The 17,716-nt window shown below is 39.3% G+C and overlaps 1 protein-coding gene across 1 annotated transcript; it reads right to left on the bottom strand.

The window, feature by feature from the left end:
• On the bottom strand, positions 1–17,011 carry LOC120714024 (anthrax toxin receptor 1-like). The gene is made up of 18 exons (XM_040000018.1): positions 16,416–17,011; positions 13,641–13,712; positions 13,472–13,543; positions 13,285–13,366; positions 13,133–13,166; positions 12,801–12,880; positions 12,092–12,160; positions 11,041–11,121; positions 10,898–10,958; positions 10,441–10,539; positions 8,195–8,264; positions 7,931–8,009; positions 7,573–7,668; positions 7,408–7,449; positions 7,218–7,310; positions 2,952–3,116; positions 2,142–2,222; positions 1–1,434 (listed from the first exon to the last, which is right to left on the bottom strand). Exons 1-18 carry the CDS (start codon positions 16,613–16,615, stop codon positions 1,057–1,059), a joined length of 1,854 nt encoding a protein of 617 aa, XP_039855952.1. The 5' UTR covers positions 16,616–17,011; the 3' UTR covers positions 1–1,056.
• Between the last annotated feature and the right edge of the window lie 705 nt (positions 17,012–17,716).

The following is a 17,716-nucleotide window of genomic DNA, read 5'->3' on the forward strand; positions in this document are numbered from 1 at the left end:
TACACACTTGAGAGGAGTTTATTCATTCAAAATGAATGGAAACATTTGCAGAGGTGCCTGTAGTGTTCAAATTTCTGATAAAATCTCTGACACGGGGCAAAAGAAGGAAAGGAAAGTTATCTTTAAAATGATTTATTGCACATCATAGTGGTGTGAACAAATCAGACGTAACATAAATCTGAGTCTGCCGTTCTGCCAGCTGAATCAGTCGCACAGTGACTTTCCAGAGGTCACATTTGTGACAGAACTTAAACAGCGTCACACGCTGCCAAACTCAGTGTCTGAATACTCGAACATCTCCGGTCTGCGAAAGAATTTATTTCCACACTGACAAGGGCGAGTGGACCAGTTTCTCTGCAGCAAACAATGTTTGTGTCAGCAATGTGTAAATCTTAACTGTGGTAAATATGCTTATTTGTTTTCTTGCCAAAAGCTAGGTGAGGATATCAAAGCCACTCTCGTGCCTGTACGATGAATGTGAAGCTAGGGTGCAGTTAGCTTAGCTTAGCATAAACACTTGTAGCAAAACAGCTTGCCCAGCTCTGCTTACTTTAAAAAAAATTAACCCAAAAAACCTCAAAAATACTCATAGTATTAAAAACAATCAACTTCCATTAAATACAATGTGTGTACATGTATGTTTTTGTGATTCAAAGAACATTCATTCACAAAATATTGCTTCCTGGACCAACTCTCATGTATAAAACACATGATACCTTTGATGAAGCACTGGGTTTTCTGCTGTTCAAACTCGTGACAGTTTAAAGACAAAGGTTACAATTTTCATTGGTAATTTGAAATGTTTGACCAAATTATCTGATTTGAAGAGCAAAACTTCTTTAAAAAAAGAAATGAATGCTAACTCCATTAGCCAAAGCTGTGCTCATTTACACCAAAAAATTTCACTTTTTAAACTTAAAAAAACAAAGTCACAGTTCATATCATGGCAGGTGTGGGCCACGAGTGGGTGATCACCAGGTGAAAAGACACAGTGAAAAGCCCTTTTTTAGGTTCCCGTTCGGAGCTGGGATCCTCCAGTATTTCAGTTTTTAGCTATCAGTGGTTGTCATGATTGGGGCGTGGAGGGGGCCGCGATGGAGGTGGTGCTCTACACGGAGGTGGACCCTGAGGTGGAGGCGGCAGAGAGCCGGTAGGAGACGGAGGAGCAGAGAGAGAGCTGTTGCTGGTTGAGGGCAGGGCTCTGTTTGGAGGTGGCGTGTACATGGGCGAGCTGGAGGAGGATGGCGGAGGAGTGGATGGCAGAGGAGGAAGGGTTGAAGTTGGAGAGGGGGGCAAGTGGGAGAGCTCGTTGCCCTCCGACAGACGGCGCTGGTAGCTGTGGGGCAAAGTGTAGACAGGTGTGGCGGGGTGTTTGTAGATGGGGTAGCGAGGAGCAGGATAGGATTTACTCCGGGTGAAGTTTATGCACCTGCCCTGTAATTAGAGCACAGGAAGTGTTCACGGCTCAATACAGAAGTTTGCTTTTGTTAAGTACTTCAACTGTACAGTGAGAGACATGAAGAAAAAGGGCAATTAAGACAAGAAAAGTCCAACATCTCCTGTGGCACAGCAGTTAGCAGGTTTGGAGAGATACAGCTCTCGGATGGAAAGAGAAAATTCCACCATTACTTTGTGCTGTGGAAGAAAACAGCATTCCTGACAGGCCAGCCGTGCTGACGCTGGGAGTTTAGGAAGGCAGGCAACATCTACTCTTAATGATTTCTGCAGATGATGAAAGCAATGCTCCAGACAATGCTGCAGTTGTTTTCACTTTTGTCTACTCGCTGTGCCACTTGAGGGTTTCCTTGAAGTAAATACTCCTGTGATTTGAAGCGGCTTTGACTTAAAAATGTTTAGTTTATTGGATAAGTGAAGTTAATGTCATGCAGATAAGATTCAAGGTTATTTTCCATCCACTCCACTTTTCTTTTTTTCCTTGTTTGATCCTGAACTTCAAACATTCCTATTTTCCAAAGATAATAAATTCAGACTCTTAAATGTCTTCCTGCCACAAGCTGAAATAGCTGGTTCGCAATCCTTTTATTATTTCAACGTGTGCTCATCTTACAAGCGTGAAATATCCAGTTGTGTTACCTTGCAGAGGAGTTTAAAATGTTACCTTTTATTTTCTCATGCCTCACCTTGTCTCCGGGATAAGGTCGCATTACAGACACTCTGTCGTAGCCTTTTCTCAGAAATACACAGAGAGCATCCAGTTTGCCCTAAAGGAGGACGATTACAACAAAACAAAACAGCATAAATAAATAAAAATACCAACAATCCCTTATCCACAGTTAATTGCCAGCCTGGCTCTGAAGCACTTTTGCTCCAGATGTATCTCAGGAGGCTTTAATATGACAAAGAGACAGATAAACAAAGAATGTATTTTGTTTGAAATAACACCCGCTCAACAAATTCCATATTCAGGGGTTAGCTCAGTGCATGTCTGGTTCCTATTACCATCCATCCAGCTGACTAATATGTGAGGAAACCAATTGTATTAACTGTTTCCTGGTCATACATAAAGTCATTTTTTTCTGTGTTGGAAGACATATGTAAGGAAGGGTCCTACATGTCAAAGAAGAGCATCTGGAAACACTATTATCTATATATTACATATGTGATCCATGCCTTAGAATACATTTTATGGCAGTAATACATTTCTGTGTGATGGCCATGAGATTTAAAACTCTGGGAAAAGCCAGCAAGTAGAGCTGAGATGAATTTTTTTTTCAAAACAGGAAAGCTACAGTAATACTTTGGATTTATTTAACCCTTATTTAACCAGAAAGTGTAACTCTTGATATTAAGAATCTCTGTCGGGAGAGTGTATTAGACCAAAATAGCGCGTTTTATTTATGGCAAGCAAGTCTACTGTAGAACACAGTGCACAGAAGGGCCATGAACAAACTGCCAAACAGATGGACATGAAAAGTGAAATACTGGAGCACCTTGATGGGCGAGTACCACTTGTGGGGTTGGGAAGATTTGTGTGAGTTGTAGTAATGCCGCAGTGGAGCAGGATCGTACTCCTGCGCGGGCATCACAACGCGAGCGTTTTTAGCCTTTTCCAGTTTGGCTCCTTCTTCAGTCGATCCTTTATCTCCCCATCGAACCTGAAAAGAAAGAAAAGCTTTGTGTTTCAGACAGCCACGTTAGTATGGAGCCTCCAGTGGTCTCCAACGGTGGTAAAAAAGCTCCACAACTCAGACAGAGAATGGATGAAGGGGTGATAGAAGATAAATAAGGATTTTGTCATCAGTCATGCAAAGCTTCTCTAGTAGAGTCCAAGAGGAAAAATATGAAGCCAGAAAAAAGTGAAAAGTTGGACTGAAGTTGTGATTCTGGAGAACTGACAAGATCTGAGCCAATAAAATCACATCCAGTGGGTTCTAGTTTTACCACTGCCTCTGCACGTGTGTCAGGGTGCCTGAATGTGACTGCTGTAAATGAGGTTTGTGTTTGACACAATGTGCCGCATTTCCTTTTACTAAAAGAAACAAAAAAAATCTCTTTCCTTGTACGTTAACATGTTTTGAAGCATTCCTGTGTGGGTTTTAATTAAAGCCAGTCCACTGAAGTCCACAAGATCTCAAAACACACACACACAAAAGTAGCTCCTTTGGCTCTGACTTGAATTGTTTCAATTTGCGACACAAGTTTTACATTTAGGTTTTATTTCTAAACCTTCAAGAGGATATAGAGCATTAAGTCTCAAACCATATTCACTAAGAAATCTTAAGATTCAACAAGAGCCCAACTGAGTTTTTCTCTAACGCAAATATATCGATTCTCAGAGTCACCAATAAAGCTAAAAAAGGAACCCGGCACAGTAAGAGTGAAAGCATTTCTGTCAAAGCAGCCTTGAAAGTTCATTACTCAAATTCACTCCCTTTCAGCTGCACCAGACAAGCCACCAAGGCTTTAACTTGGCAGAAAAGGCACATAAATGAAGCTGTGCATACTTTCCGTAGCTGGTTTTGGAAGTCTTCACAGCAAAGACTCTTCAGACTTCACAACCAGTCTGTTAAAAAAAAAACCCAAAACTTCACACTGACTGGGTGACAACTGTCTCCTTGACCTTATCCTCCCAAACCACGCACACATCTGGTCCTCTCTGGTCTGAAGATTCTGTTGTCTTCCTCCTCCTCCTCTCGCATTTCAGCGTACACTGGGAACAGCTTGCTTGCTCTTATCTCAACACCATGAACCAAACCGCTCCACTCTTTGGAGCACTTATGCCGACTTTGCAGTTTATTGTGCACAGGGCCTCATCTTAACTCTTTCTGTTTCTCAGAGCTAATCACGACAACAAAGTGACTCAGTGCCGTCCAGCACAGAGTCGCATACTCATCTCTTTCAAAGGCTGACTTGCTTCCTGTTTTCTTGTGTATGCTTGCTGTACTACTGTTTGATCTCATTCCCGTCTTTGAGCATTTACTTTCAGCTGAATGCGGGAGTGAAGCTTGCCACGTGTATATCAGTGAGGCTGAAACCAGTCAGCAGTAGAGCAGGGCGATATGACCAAAAATATTTATCACGATATACATTTGAAAATTTGCGATAACGATATAACTGACGATATAATTGAAAGTAGACAAAATACTTTACAACTCCTCAACGTGCAAAAAACAAACAAACATCAATGTATTTTCACTTAAACAAGCAGCTTTTTTATGTGCATTAAAGTTATATAAAAATTTTACAGTGCAAATGCAAATTCCTTGCTGACAGTTAAACCAAAAGGCATTTCCAGTGGAAACTGGCCGACATATCCTCAGCATAACCATGTATAATATCCACAAAACTTGAGTTATACACACACAATACGGTAATATTATGTTGAAGCACAGTACGTATCACTCCGCGAGGCTCCTGCCTACAGTGCTCCGACAATCCATCAAGCGGTGCGGCTTCGTAGCTTAGCAAAGTCGTACTAAAACATTTGACAAATTTTCGAGCGCCGTGTACAACATAAAATTGTTTCAAGGTCAGTAAACACAACCAGAATTCAAACATAAGGCACACGGGATTATAAGGGGCACTGTCGATTTTCAGAAAAATCAAAGGATTGATTTTAGGTGTGCCGTATTTTCCAAAAAACACGGTAATAACGACGGCCCGCTAGCATGCTCTACCAAAAATAGTGCTTTGTTGTGTATCTGACGGACAAAAGCTAAACCAGTTCCACACCACTGAAGTTGCAGCATTTTTACAAACCAATTCTGGTTCATCCGTTTCATTCAACGATCCACTTTCGCTCTTCTCATTCTGCGTCGCCGCCATGTGCGTATGTAAACAAAGGCACTGCGCATGCGCGTTTTACCCATATTCTATAGCGATATTTCATTTTCTTATCGTTGCCCAACATCACACCGGTATTACCGTGAACGGTATGATATGGCCCAGCCCTAGTCAGCAGCACCAAATAAAATGTACAATCACATTAGAACATTTTAATTTCATTTTCACTTGTGTAAGATTCAACAAGAGCCCGATGTTTTTAAGTTGCCAAGCAACTTAAAAACTCAAATAGCATGCAATCTAGCACACAAGCAGACTGGTAACTATATAAGTATATAGTCACAGGGTTTTTGACCGACATAGTAGTATTAGTTGTAATAGTCGCCCGAGTGCTTTCATATTTTCATGTTCTCATGCCCCTCTGTGTTGCCTTGTTAAGTCTTAGTATTCTTGTCTGGGTTTTTTTTTTGGTCCTGTTTTACTTTCAACGTGAGTTTTTTTTGTTTTCTGTGTTAATTTTGCTTCCTGTATGACTTCCTGTTTCCCTCTTTGTTTCCACCTCATTCTCCTCCTGCGTCTAAACCCCAGTCAGCCCTTTGTATATGTGTGCATCTACATATTGCCCTCATACTGTGAAGAAACAATATCTTTCCATCATCTTCTGTTTGCTTACCCTAATGTCGGCACTCAGGATGAGCGGTCACAGGAAGCTGATTATCAGCTTGTTAATTTAACCAAATGGTACACATTAAAGGAGCATCTGACTAATCACAAACAGTGTAGTGTACAGCGTGACAAGCAGCTGATTTTACCAGTGAAAATGAAACTATAATATTAGAAAAATATGACGATGTTAAACATACAATACAGACTAAATATAACACAGCTGCTACAGGTGTGAATGTGTATTGGAGGAAAAGCACTGTTCAGTATTTTAGTAATAAAAGTGCTGCATGAACGTGTGAGGCCTTTAAACATTTTGGACTGTAAGGCTGGAGAAGACCTACTATATTAATAAAGTCACTCTATTTGAAGCCTGGCAAAAATATCAACTGTGTAGGTTGACAGACCTATCGACATCACAATACTATCATTAAGACACAGGAGAATGAGATGGATTAGAATTTTTGTTCCATTAATGCGTGTAAGACAGTTCAAGTTTCGATTCTTTCAGCCGCAGCCCCGTTTATGCTAAATGATGAAAGTTTGACTTAAAATCCACAAATGCAAACAGATGTCCTGTATTATATAATAATGCTTATAAACAGAAACAATTCTTTGCAACCAACAAGGAAAGTCAATGAGTCAGATTTGAAACTTTAAATGCTACTGAAAAACAGAGGGTGTGAGGGCTCTTCCAGGAATACTGATGTTATTTTCCAGAGAACTGATTGGTCAGTAGGTCGTGACTTCATGGTGCTTCTACAGTTACCATGGTGATACAACCCAATAAAGAAGTGATCTGTATTTGTAGTCCAGAAAACCCAGGGTTAACAATTACAGAGACAAGCCCAGATCCTGCTCCGCAGTACAGACCTCTGGCTGCACTCCTTAGATTCTTTAGTATTCCTCATATTCCTCTTTGTATCCTCCTTTTGGACTGTTTATTTTGGATTCTGGAATAAGCTACAATGAAACGGATCAGCCTTCATTAAACATTCGTTCTTCTGCTTCCCACACTTTTGGATCCTAAATCTCCTCTCAACAATCCTCATTAGGACATAGCTCCATGACAGAGTTTAATCGCATTAAATAAATAGAGTTTAATCCTGGAGATAATTCAGTTAAATAAAAGAAAACAAAGAAAATCACATTTTTTGGCTGGTTGATTAATTTAAACTGTACAGCCAAGAATTTGATTTCTATTAGCCAACATGAGCAACTGGTCGATACTTGTTGTTAATGGGAAATATGCACGATAGTTATTATACATATGCAGTACTGATCTATTTACAGTTTGCTTTCTGGATTACCTCCATTCTCTTGATACCCCCGACTCCACGGCCTCCGTAGTATGACGCATCTACCGTGGGCCACCTCTTCTTTGGAAAACCATCTTCATCATCCTAAAGAAAAAAATAGGCATATGTTATTTCTAAGAAAGGGAAATTTAGGAAGGAACTTTAAAAAAAAAAGAATAGAAAAAAGAAACACTCCACTTACAGAAATGTCCTCTATTACTGGTGGAGGTGGCTCATGGATGACCTGCAAACCAAAAAGACAGTGCCTGATTTTTGTTTTCGCACCAAAGAGCAACAACAGGAATCATGTAATTGTGAAAATAAGCATCGCTAATTTAGTTGGGATGTAAGTTTTTCATGATCATACCACAGTGCAGCAGAGAGGCCAAAACCACCACAGCAGAGCGATGGTCAACAGGAGCAGCAGGATCAGAAGCGCGATGGCCACAAAGGTCCCGTCAGACTGCAAACAAAAGGACATATTGAGGATATGTTGCTCATAGATACACTATTTATATTCATCCACTAATGAACTGCAGAACACTGTGGAAGTGGGTCGAGCGGTTTAACCTGCATAATGTGCGTGCGAGATGAAAGATTTCTGTGACGTTATGTCATTATGTGCAAATTCTCCTTCTAAGTCAATAAAGTTCCTCACATACTTTTAGCCATGAGGTAATGTGTGGGGATTGTTTTTGTCCCCTCCTGGTTTCCATTATACTTACACAAGCTACTGCAGTGATTGTGACAGAGCTTGATATGAAGCTCAGGCCATTATTCATGCTGACGTGGAGAGTGGCAGACCTGTAGAAAAGGTAAGAGCGTAACTAGGACTCGGTTTGCATACTTAGTGCTCATAGATGTTTACTGCAATTATAAATAACGATACAGATGAAAACGCTTTCATGCTGTCAAGCTGTGTATACTGCTTAGACTTTGATAAGAAGTAATGAAGCTCATTAAAGTTTCCTGTAGCAGCGATTACTTACGTTCCCTGTTTTTCCAGAACAGGAGCTGGGCACAAAAGGTAGGTATCTCTCACCACCAAAGGTCTTTTCACTGTGCAAAATGAAATAATGTGAAAATTTATATTTAGCACTGCACACAGCAAAGTAAACTACACATTACGTGAGTATCCATGATGAAAGAGAAAGCTGTGAGTGATGCAAAGGAAAAATTTACTTCACTTTCCTCTTGCAGTCCTGTAACTTTAGGAGATTCAAACCTCAAAATATCTTCTTTTTTTGAATTCCTGGACTTCCTGCTCTTATGGAAAATGAAGCAAATGAGGGAGGGCTGTGGTTTATTTACCCTGGCTGAGCGAGTGTCTGGAGTGTGCAAAGACAGTGCTCGTCTCTGATGAGATCCACATTCCCCTTTAGACATCTGAGATGCGTAAAGCGCTATACCAGCTGATTAAAAGGAGAGGAAGAGTGCGCTGATGGCTTTTCATGAGGGCGAGGATTTACATTGCCAACAAAGAGCTGCTGTCCCCCACCCATCGTACTCCCATGCTGGCCAAAGTAAATTTAGCACAATGAAGAAAATGCTGAGGGCAATCCCTAAATAATACATTCTGCTGATCATTTAAAGGATAATTGTTGGCTGAACCGATTCACACATTTTTCTTTCTGCAAACACCAACGACAAACTGTATATAAAAGATGGCTGTTACTCCCAGCTCTGGAAAGTGAAGTATTTGCAGAAGGTCCTTGACTCTGTATTAATCCTAATAACCAGACCCCTCTGGGTATCAGAGACCACTCTGACAACTCTCGACAGGTAAATGATTGTATTGCTCATTTGCTTTTTAGCCCCAGTAAACATTTTCCTAATAATTTTATCTCCTCAATCATCAATCACTAGTTTCAAAACATGCTAAATAAAAAATTAAGATAAAAAATGGTTCCAGTTTCCAATTTCTTCCCCCTGACTATTCAGCTGTAAGTGGTGGTGTAAAATTACAGAGCAGGGTCCCTGAGTGCTGAGGGGCAAAAAGCAGAAACATGCTATCCTGCAATAAAAGTTTACCTGCAAACTTTAAACAAACTCATTTTCTTCCTCTGTTTCCAATCTATATAAAGAGCAAAGCTAACTCCACTCTACGTTAAGAAGCTTATGTTTTAGTTCAATAAGGAGAATCTCTAATCCCTCATCTAGCTGCTTTCTTGGGTGCTTGACTGCTCGGCTATTCTTTACGTCAATTCCACTTTCTCACACTGTCAAACTCCATGCTGACATCATTGCTGTAGTCCAATCATTTTCTTTATATCTCGGTGCTCTTCTGTCCTTCTGCCTTTTGGATCTCATTTGTGCATCTGCCTTCTCTCCATAACCACTTCAGCCTGGTCACTCAGACCTCCACCCAAGCCCCCTTCTTCATCACACCAGCATCTCAACTTCAGGAAATCCTGTTCTAATTGCAATGGATTCTGTTTATTGAATTCAATAAACATGCTTAATACTGCCAAATGATCTCTCCTGATTGAAATAGTTAAATACATCAGAGTGTCTGACTTTCTGCAACAAAGTGTGTCTTTGAAAGAATATTTCAAAGTGAGAAACTATTCATTTAGGTATAGTTATAACCCAAAAAAGTGGATTTCTGAAAACATAGCATTGCTACATCCAGATGCAAGCATCAAGATATAGTTATAACCCTCATCACTTGTGTTTTTACAGCATTAATAAAGAAGTTATAGAAAGCATCTGTTTGAGTTTGTGCACACTGACTGGGTGGAGGTGGATTTCATTGTCCAAAGCAATGACTGAATATAAACAGAAGAGTTTTAGTCTTGTTGGGGCAGAGCTCCACAATAAGCTCACACGTGTGAGATATTAGACACTTCAAAATATGATTTCGCAGAAGTTTTAGCAAATAGTTACAGGCACAAAGTAAGATTAGTAAGCCTATATTTTGCTTTGTGTTTTGGTCTTTAGCAACTACTCACAGAAGTATTTGGCTCTGTAGCCTCATCACATTCACCAACTGGTTGCCAGTCTTGCCAGTCTGCTGTTTAGCCCTCAGCATGTATCACTGCCTCAGTAACGTTAGTAATTAGTCAAAACAAATCAATGAGAGAGAAAGCTGCAATGAAGCTCTATGAAAAATGAGAGGGCTGGAGAGCTGGGTAACATAATGGTGTGATGGTTTAAATAAATAAAGTCTGCATGGGAGAGGTGAAATTACAGCTAAGAATGAATTAAAATGAAAAACTTTGCAAGTGGTACTTACTCAAAGTAACAGTGTCGTTGATCCAGAAGCTGCAGAGAACTTTCTGTACATCTCGGGCATGAAGGAAACCATTTCCACTCACCACCACCTGGAAGGATTCTGAAGTGGGATTAAATTGATCATTTAATCAACTTTTGTCTTTGTGGTAAATTTGGAATACTATAGAGTGAGTTTTAGGGAGGGAAGTGCTCTCAGTAGGACTACTGGTCCATACCGATACTACAGTACTGTTATGTCATAGTATAATGTCATAATATCTGATATAGATGATGAAAACTTTTATGGGCCTAAGATGTAGCTGTGTGCCAAGTTTGGTTGCTAAACTGTGATTTTAGTAATTGTCTGTGTATAATTTGGAGTATATATCAAAAGTAACGATCAAGTGTAAGTAGAAAGGTGTATGTATACATCAAGCTTTTGCATTTTGAGACAGTATTTTGAGTTCAAGTTTCTTCACCTCCTTCACAGATGCTGGAGGGCTCGACAGCTAGGATTTCAATACATGATCTCTTTAGGATCTGAAAGAGAAAATAATATCAGAAGCTTAACTTAGTGCAGGACCTTCCACTGATATAATGTGATCTTATTGTGTTTTAGTACCGAGTCTATGACGCCTTGCAATGCTTGAAATCCATCATTCACAGGGAAAACGTGATCCTTGCTGTCAGCTATCGTTGAAAGCTGTGGAGAAATATGTCTACATGGTTAAATTGTTCTTTAGCTGACTGATTAATTGATCTTCTAACTGTTAACCCTTTAAGACCTACCATAGAACCAAGTCCGCCAGGGCTTATATCATATCATAGTTGCTATACATCAATACAACCATTATAGCCCAAATTTTAATAATATGTATGCAGTACATTTATAGTAATTACATAAATTGCAAAAACGTGCAATAAACTACAAAGCAATTGAAAATCGTTTTTGTTTTTTTAACATATATTTCTAGTTAGAGAAATTTAAGAGGCTTATCCCTCAAAACTGTAAATACAAAAAAGTTGCACAAAATAATTTCCCACCACAGGAAATTTATTTTGAGTGTCTTCATAGTTTTATTTTTGAAATACACCAATTTTTATATACTGCAGGAAAAACGAAAATAAATATTATAATGCAAATTTGCAAAAAAAAAAAAACAGCACATGCATCAAAATAAACTATTTCCAGCAGTGCAATATGAGTCCTAAGCATCCCAGAAACGACACTGAAAGTCATAAAGTCAAAACATAACTTTTAAAAACACCAGTACAGGCTCGCTAGGCTCTGATGGTAAAAAACTACATTTCCGCAAAATGGCGTCACTTCCGGCTTCGGGCAGGTCATGGTGGACATGCGATAGTTCATGCTGATGGACGTAGGAAGTGTTACAAACAGCTGATCAGATCGGCAAAGCGTGTTTCTAGAATTTTGTGTTTTTGTTCCTGCAAGTGCTTTTTATGAAGTTTTTGCAAAGCTATATGTGGAAGGAAACTGTGACCTAGGACAAGCTGATGGCATAAGATGTAAGTACAACTCCTCCAGTTTCATATGCAAAAAAAATTATTGCGCTAGCTTATGTGGTTGCAGAGCTACCGGGATTTAAAAATAGTTAAGCAAAACAGAGCGCGCCCGCTCCGACCGGCTTTAAAGGGTTAACTGTTAGATTTACCTGGGTTTCATTAAAGTCTTTTACTCCCACACAGTACACAGTGGCACCCAGTTGCCGTGCTCTGCCAGCCTGAGAGAAAGTGAGACATTAAACAGAATAAACAAGCTACAGTGAAATGGTGAACGCTCACTTAATCACATTAGAATTTGGTTGGGCTGAAACTTAAAAGCTCCATCAGCTATATTGTAGTTATTCTCATGTCACTGACAACTGCTGGGAACATCTGGAAGTAATGCACAAGAGGTTTCTGTTATCGACAGTATATGAAAGCTGTACATAGCCACTGTGACATCACCCGTGGCTATTGCTATCTCGGGACACTTAATTTTTCTCAAAGATGTCTATAAAACTTGAATTTTCTTGAAACCTAAGAAATCAACCCTTGATGACCATTTAAGAGAATGTAGGTTTAAGTTATTCCACAGTCCATCTTTTATTTACAGTCTGTGATTTCTACCTATAGAGGGACACACACTTTCTGGAGTGTGTACAGTAGTTCAGCATGCATTCACACTTTAGGTTCTCTAATGTTCTAATAGTGTTCTAATGTTTTGAGCAATATAGTGAGAAGAAAATACGCAGTACGCTGTATTTACATTATCTTATGCTTCGTACTAAAACAGGCTTTAAATTTCTATTTAAGTTAATAATTGTTCATAAACTTCTTAATTAAGTGTTAGTAAGTTTCTTTTCACACGGATTCTTCTACCTCTCTTTGAGCCAGGTCAAACTGATTTTCTCTCAGTTCACCGTCCGTCAGGGCAATGATGACACTGGCTGTCCGGTAACCTACAGCACAGAAGGAAGAGCTGTTAAAACGCTAAAAAGAAAAAAGAAATCTTTAAGAGCACAATCTCTAAGTTGGAAAAATATTTTGAACATATTTGTGATGTGAAGAGCAGCTGTGTTTCTATTGTTTCCTTATAGAGTGATTCTAACGTGTCTGAATTAGGAGTGAAATTAATTTTAATGTTCGGGTCAAAGACTTTACTATGATTAAGTGTTAAAAAAAAAAAGAAAAGAAAGAAAAAATCTACTTACCATCTCCAGTCCCGTAGTATATTTGCTCGCTGGCCTGAGAGGGAAGTTTTGAGGCGTCAGTGGCTATAAACTTTAAAAAGGCCTCATTTAAAGGCTCCGATGCCATACTGTTGGGTAGGGTCCGTTTTTCATTGACTTTACAGATGACTTACCCTTTGAAATCCTCTGTGCATGAAGGTGTCTCCGCCTGGCTGCACCATACGTAACTCCTCCAGTCCCGCCCGAATCTGATCTCTTATTATTGACACGTGAAAAAGGACAAAAACTACTGATCAGAAGGGGATGATACAACAAAATAAAAAGAATTATTAAATTTAGGTGTGTTAGTATATGTGCCACCTGTCTTCTGTTAGAGGCATGAGAATCCTTCCTTCTGTTGAAAATACAATAAAAGACATCCGCAGCTGAGGACTGGGAAAACAAAAGCACCAGAGATGATTGTTACATGTTTTTATGTTCTCTTCCCCCCCTTTACTCTTATAGTGCCACGGCTTGTGCGTAACTGTACCTGATAAACTTGTGAGCCAGATGATCGACAAAGTAATAGATCTCATTCCAGTAATGCTGCACACTGCCAGACCTGAAACAAAGATTCAGCAGTTTCAGTGACACACAGGAGCTTTGGCATGAAAAAGTCAATTCACAATTGACTGAAAAAGACACATAACACAATTGACTAAGAAAGAACTTAGAAATACTCTAATAGTGAACAACTTAATGCTGTTTTAGTGTTGTTTAGCTTCTTTGCTTCCAGAATTAGGAAGAATAAAAAGGGAGTCATCAAAACAGACAAGAAAAGCGTGACATTAAAAGCTGAAAGACGGAAACACTGAATATCTGTGAAATTGTGGAAACTGCCTTTAAAGTCTAGATCTCCTTATAACCCTGTAATGTGATGTAATTAAAGATTGTTTTTGCACTGCATACAATATAATAGCGTTTGCTGGCTGAAAGAAGGACTGGAGTCTATTCTCACTGACAGTGAGCAGCAGTGATGGAGAACACGGTGGACACTTATTAAAGGTGTTTTAGTTAAAGAGTATTCTTATTGTGATTATTGGCTATCACCTGAATCTTTTCGTGTAAAAATATTTTAGAAAAAAGAGGAAATTACTGGTGTTGAGTGCTTTAAAAGAAGGTGACTGGACTTCTTTTTGGCTCGTGAAGATGTTTTTACCTTTTCATCCACAAGGCTTCTTCAGTTCTAAAACAGCTGTCTAAGAGTCCAGGTATTTAACCTGTAGTGGGGACAGTCCGTTGTCCACTTGTCCCCTGTCCACTCAACTGAGCTTTAGCTGTTGTGGACACCAAATTATGGAATCAGTGTGAACAACTGATATTTTTAAACAGCTTCTAGAATCATAAATATTCTCCAAGACATTTTAAGTTTAGTACCAGAGGTCTTGCCAGTTTCAATCATTTTTTAACCTCCTTATTTTTTTATTCATTTTTTTCCATTTTATTTCTTATACATTTTATTGTCTATTTATTTCCATTTTGTATGTCTTGCTGTTATTTATTTTCCTTTTATTATATGTTTGTTTTAGTTTTTTATTGCTCTTTTTTTTTTCTTTTCTTTTTTTTTTAACTAGAAAGCACTTTGTTCAGCTATGCTGTTATGCTAAATAAGGTTGGATGGGACTGGTATGCTATTCTTGGTATATTATTCATAAAAAAAATCTCACTTTTTTATGTGACTTTATTGCCCACTTTTACTCCAAGCCAAAGTTATAGTTCCACTTGATCCTTACATGGCTTCCTCCTGGGTCCAGGTTTTGCGACAGGTGCAGACCAACATAAACAACCAGCTGATTTCTCTAAGTGGAAGGCTGTAATTAAAGAGACTCGTGGAGCAAATATGCACAACTTCTTGTGGCCCCTTTCTCTCTCTGCACTCTCCCTTCGCCTCCTCCCTTATGTTTTCATTTATCCTGTGATGTGAGTCGCAGTGCAGAGACAGCCAAACACTCGGGATCTTTGGAACATCTGGCTCTAATGGAGAAAGGGTTCTGCAGACCGAAGCGCAGAGAGATGAAATTGGGTCTGGATGTGGGCAGCGCCTGTCAGCGAAGAGCGGCTGCTTTTGGAAAACAGGAATCCCTGCAGGGCAGTTTATCATCCGCTGATGCATGCATGAAGATGTCACCGTGTAAACACACTTCATGTCAGTTCTTACAACTTTGAGGTGATTTGCAAAAAGAAAACGATATGAGTGTTTTTGATTTATGTATGCACGGCTCTTTTAAGAGAGAATTTATGAAACAGCACACTGATGTGACTTGACCTGTTCAACAGTGTCTTGTTAGCCTCATGACATTTAATTGAACCCTTATGTGAGCTCTTGGCATTTGAGTCTCTTATAACCCGCGACTGTTTCCTTGAATAAAATGGGACGATACCGCAATAGCAGCTGAGAACAATAAGTATTCTAAGATAAGTACTATAATATCACTTAAGCCATTTAAGACAAAAAACAACATTTTTTATATGAATAGAAATATTTTGGGGTTTCACATTGTACAAAATAACACATTTAAAGGCTTTATTTTAGACTCCAAAACTCCAATTGGTGTTTTTCACCATGTTGGCCTTTATATACAGCATTTCTAATCTTATTAACCACTGAATGCTCTTTACCCTGCAATCCACACTCATTCATTCACAGATATTCATATAGTGCTTTTTCTTCAATGCATACGTCAAACATACTGACACAGATTGTGGCAACAGGGGCCACTTTACCTCCTAAGCTGTTTGCACAGTGATTCAAAGCTACTGATCACCTAGAAAATCAGTTGATAATTCATTCAGTTTTAAGTTGATGGTGTAGGTCACAGCAGCAATGAGTTTGTATCTCACAATGCAAATGCAATATCACGACTTGGAGTTTTGAACTGTTGTGGCAGGTACATTGTTAGGAAATTAACAAATCTGATGACTGAGTCTGTTCTTTTTAAATCAGGCTTCTACTGGTGTGATCAGAAAGTCTCAAGCTGGTGACATTTCAAAATTAAAAATGCATTATATCCATGTCAATTACGGTCACATTCGATTCAGTTTCTATCTGGAATCCAGACCCTACCTTCAGCTTTATAAAGGCCTTAATATTTCAGTAGGCTAAAACATGCTAGTTACATCACATTAGCATATTTTTGTCAGGCAACTAGCAGCCCATCATTGCCTCTGGATGACAGCTTGAATGATGCGTGCACCTGTGCCTTCAAAAAGCACCGATGAGTCACACAGATCTCTTCTGTGATCAAGTAAAAATAAAAGCACTCACTTGTCCAAAACAAAGTAGAGGTCAAATCCTCCATAGCACGATGACCCGGCTTGTTTCCTCTCAAATAGCTGAGCTGTGCTGCCAGCCGCCAGGACTGCCACCAGTACACCCAGTTCCACACAAAGCACGACCCGCCTGCACCAGCACTGGGACATCACTCCAAATTTAGGAGAGCAATCAGCTTGGGAGATGGTAAACATAAATATTGTCTCAGGATGAAGGATTTTTCTTTTCCTGGTGGCTCCTCTCCTTACAGTGCTCTGGAGGTTTCAGCCATACAGACTGAGGGATGAAGAGAGCTTTCCTCCTGATCAGGGTCCCATCTCCTCAGGAGCAGATGTGTGGTGGCAGAGGAGGAGTGAGGCTTGTGGGACTGAGTCTTTGACTCCCACTCACATCACACTTGTAGAAAACTTTGCTAAGAGTTTGCACAACAAAACAAAACTCTCACCCATAGATGCTTCCTCTCCTCTCAGAGTGTTTCTCTGAATGACTCCACAGCTTTGTCCAGGTATTTGTTTTCACTCATACTTTTCCTTGTTTTGTTTTTTTTCTTCTTTTTTTCCTTGACTTCTTTTGGTAGTTCACTTGAATCTACAACTTACCCATCAGTGCCACTCAGTGGTAAACATATGCACTGTGCAAAGCTGTCACTGCAAATAAACATTAAACACTTTTTTTCCACACTGCTTTTAATATTTTAGTGGAACTGAATGCCAGATGATTCACAAGATAAATACTATACAGGGTTAATATAAAGTGTCCACATGAAGGATTTTCTCTTTGAGGCTGAACCATTTCTTGGTTATGCTGCTATAGGCTGAGACTGCTGCAGGGAGCCCTGCAATACACTGTGATGCACTGAGCACTCCTCCACTCACCTCTTTTCATTACTCATTTCCTTGCTCGAGGCTTCTTACTGGTAAAAGGGAGTTTTTCCTTCCCACTGTCACAAACTGCTTGCTCACTAAGTGCCGCTTGTATAGTGTTGCTTTGATTTGGTCTATATAAATAAACCTCAGTGGAACTGAACTGAAATGAACTCTTTTAGCTGATTAATAATCAGTAAACCAAATGGTTAAAGAATAACACAGGATGAGTCACATGCTGTCTGATACTGTATGTTCCACTTCAGAAGCCAAATCAATTTAATGCTCCACACTCAACAATTAGCAGTCATTAACAATAAAAAACTAATTTTATATTTCTGTTATGTAGGAATTTCAAAAACATGATTGCTGGATTTTATTATATTTAGTAAGATCTGGTATATATCATTTCACATGCTTTCTTGAGTGTAT

Source organism: Simochromis diagramma, unplaced genomic scaffold, assembly GCF_900408965.1.
Source record: "Simochromis diagramma unplaced genomic scaffold, fSimDia1.1 OVJJ01000596.1, whole genome shotgun sequence".
In the NCBI taxonomy this organism is placed as follows: domain Eukaryota; kingdom Metazoa; phylum Chordata; class Actinopteri; order Cichliformes; family Cichlidae; genus Simochromis; species Simochromis diagramma.

Bases quoted from the DNA above. Each gene is read 5' to 3' on its own strand.
- LOC120714024 (XM_040000018.1), bottom strand. From the start codon at position 16,615: ATGTTTACCATCTCCCAAGCTGATTGCTCTCCTAAATTTGGAGTGATG. The intron at 12,161-12,800 runs GTAGAAGAATCC...ACTTTCTCTCAG, and splicing joins TTGACCTGGCTCAAAGAGAG to GCTGGCAGAGCACGGCAACT. The intron at 8,265-10,440 runs GTAAGTACCACT...CATTTTGCACAG, and splicing joins CAACGACACTGTTACTTTGA to TGAAAAGACCTTTGGTGGTG.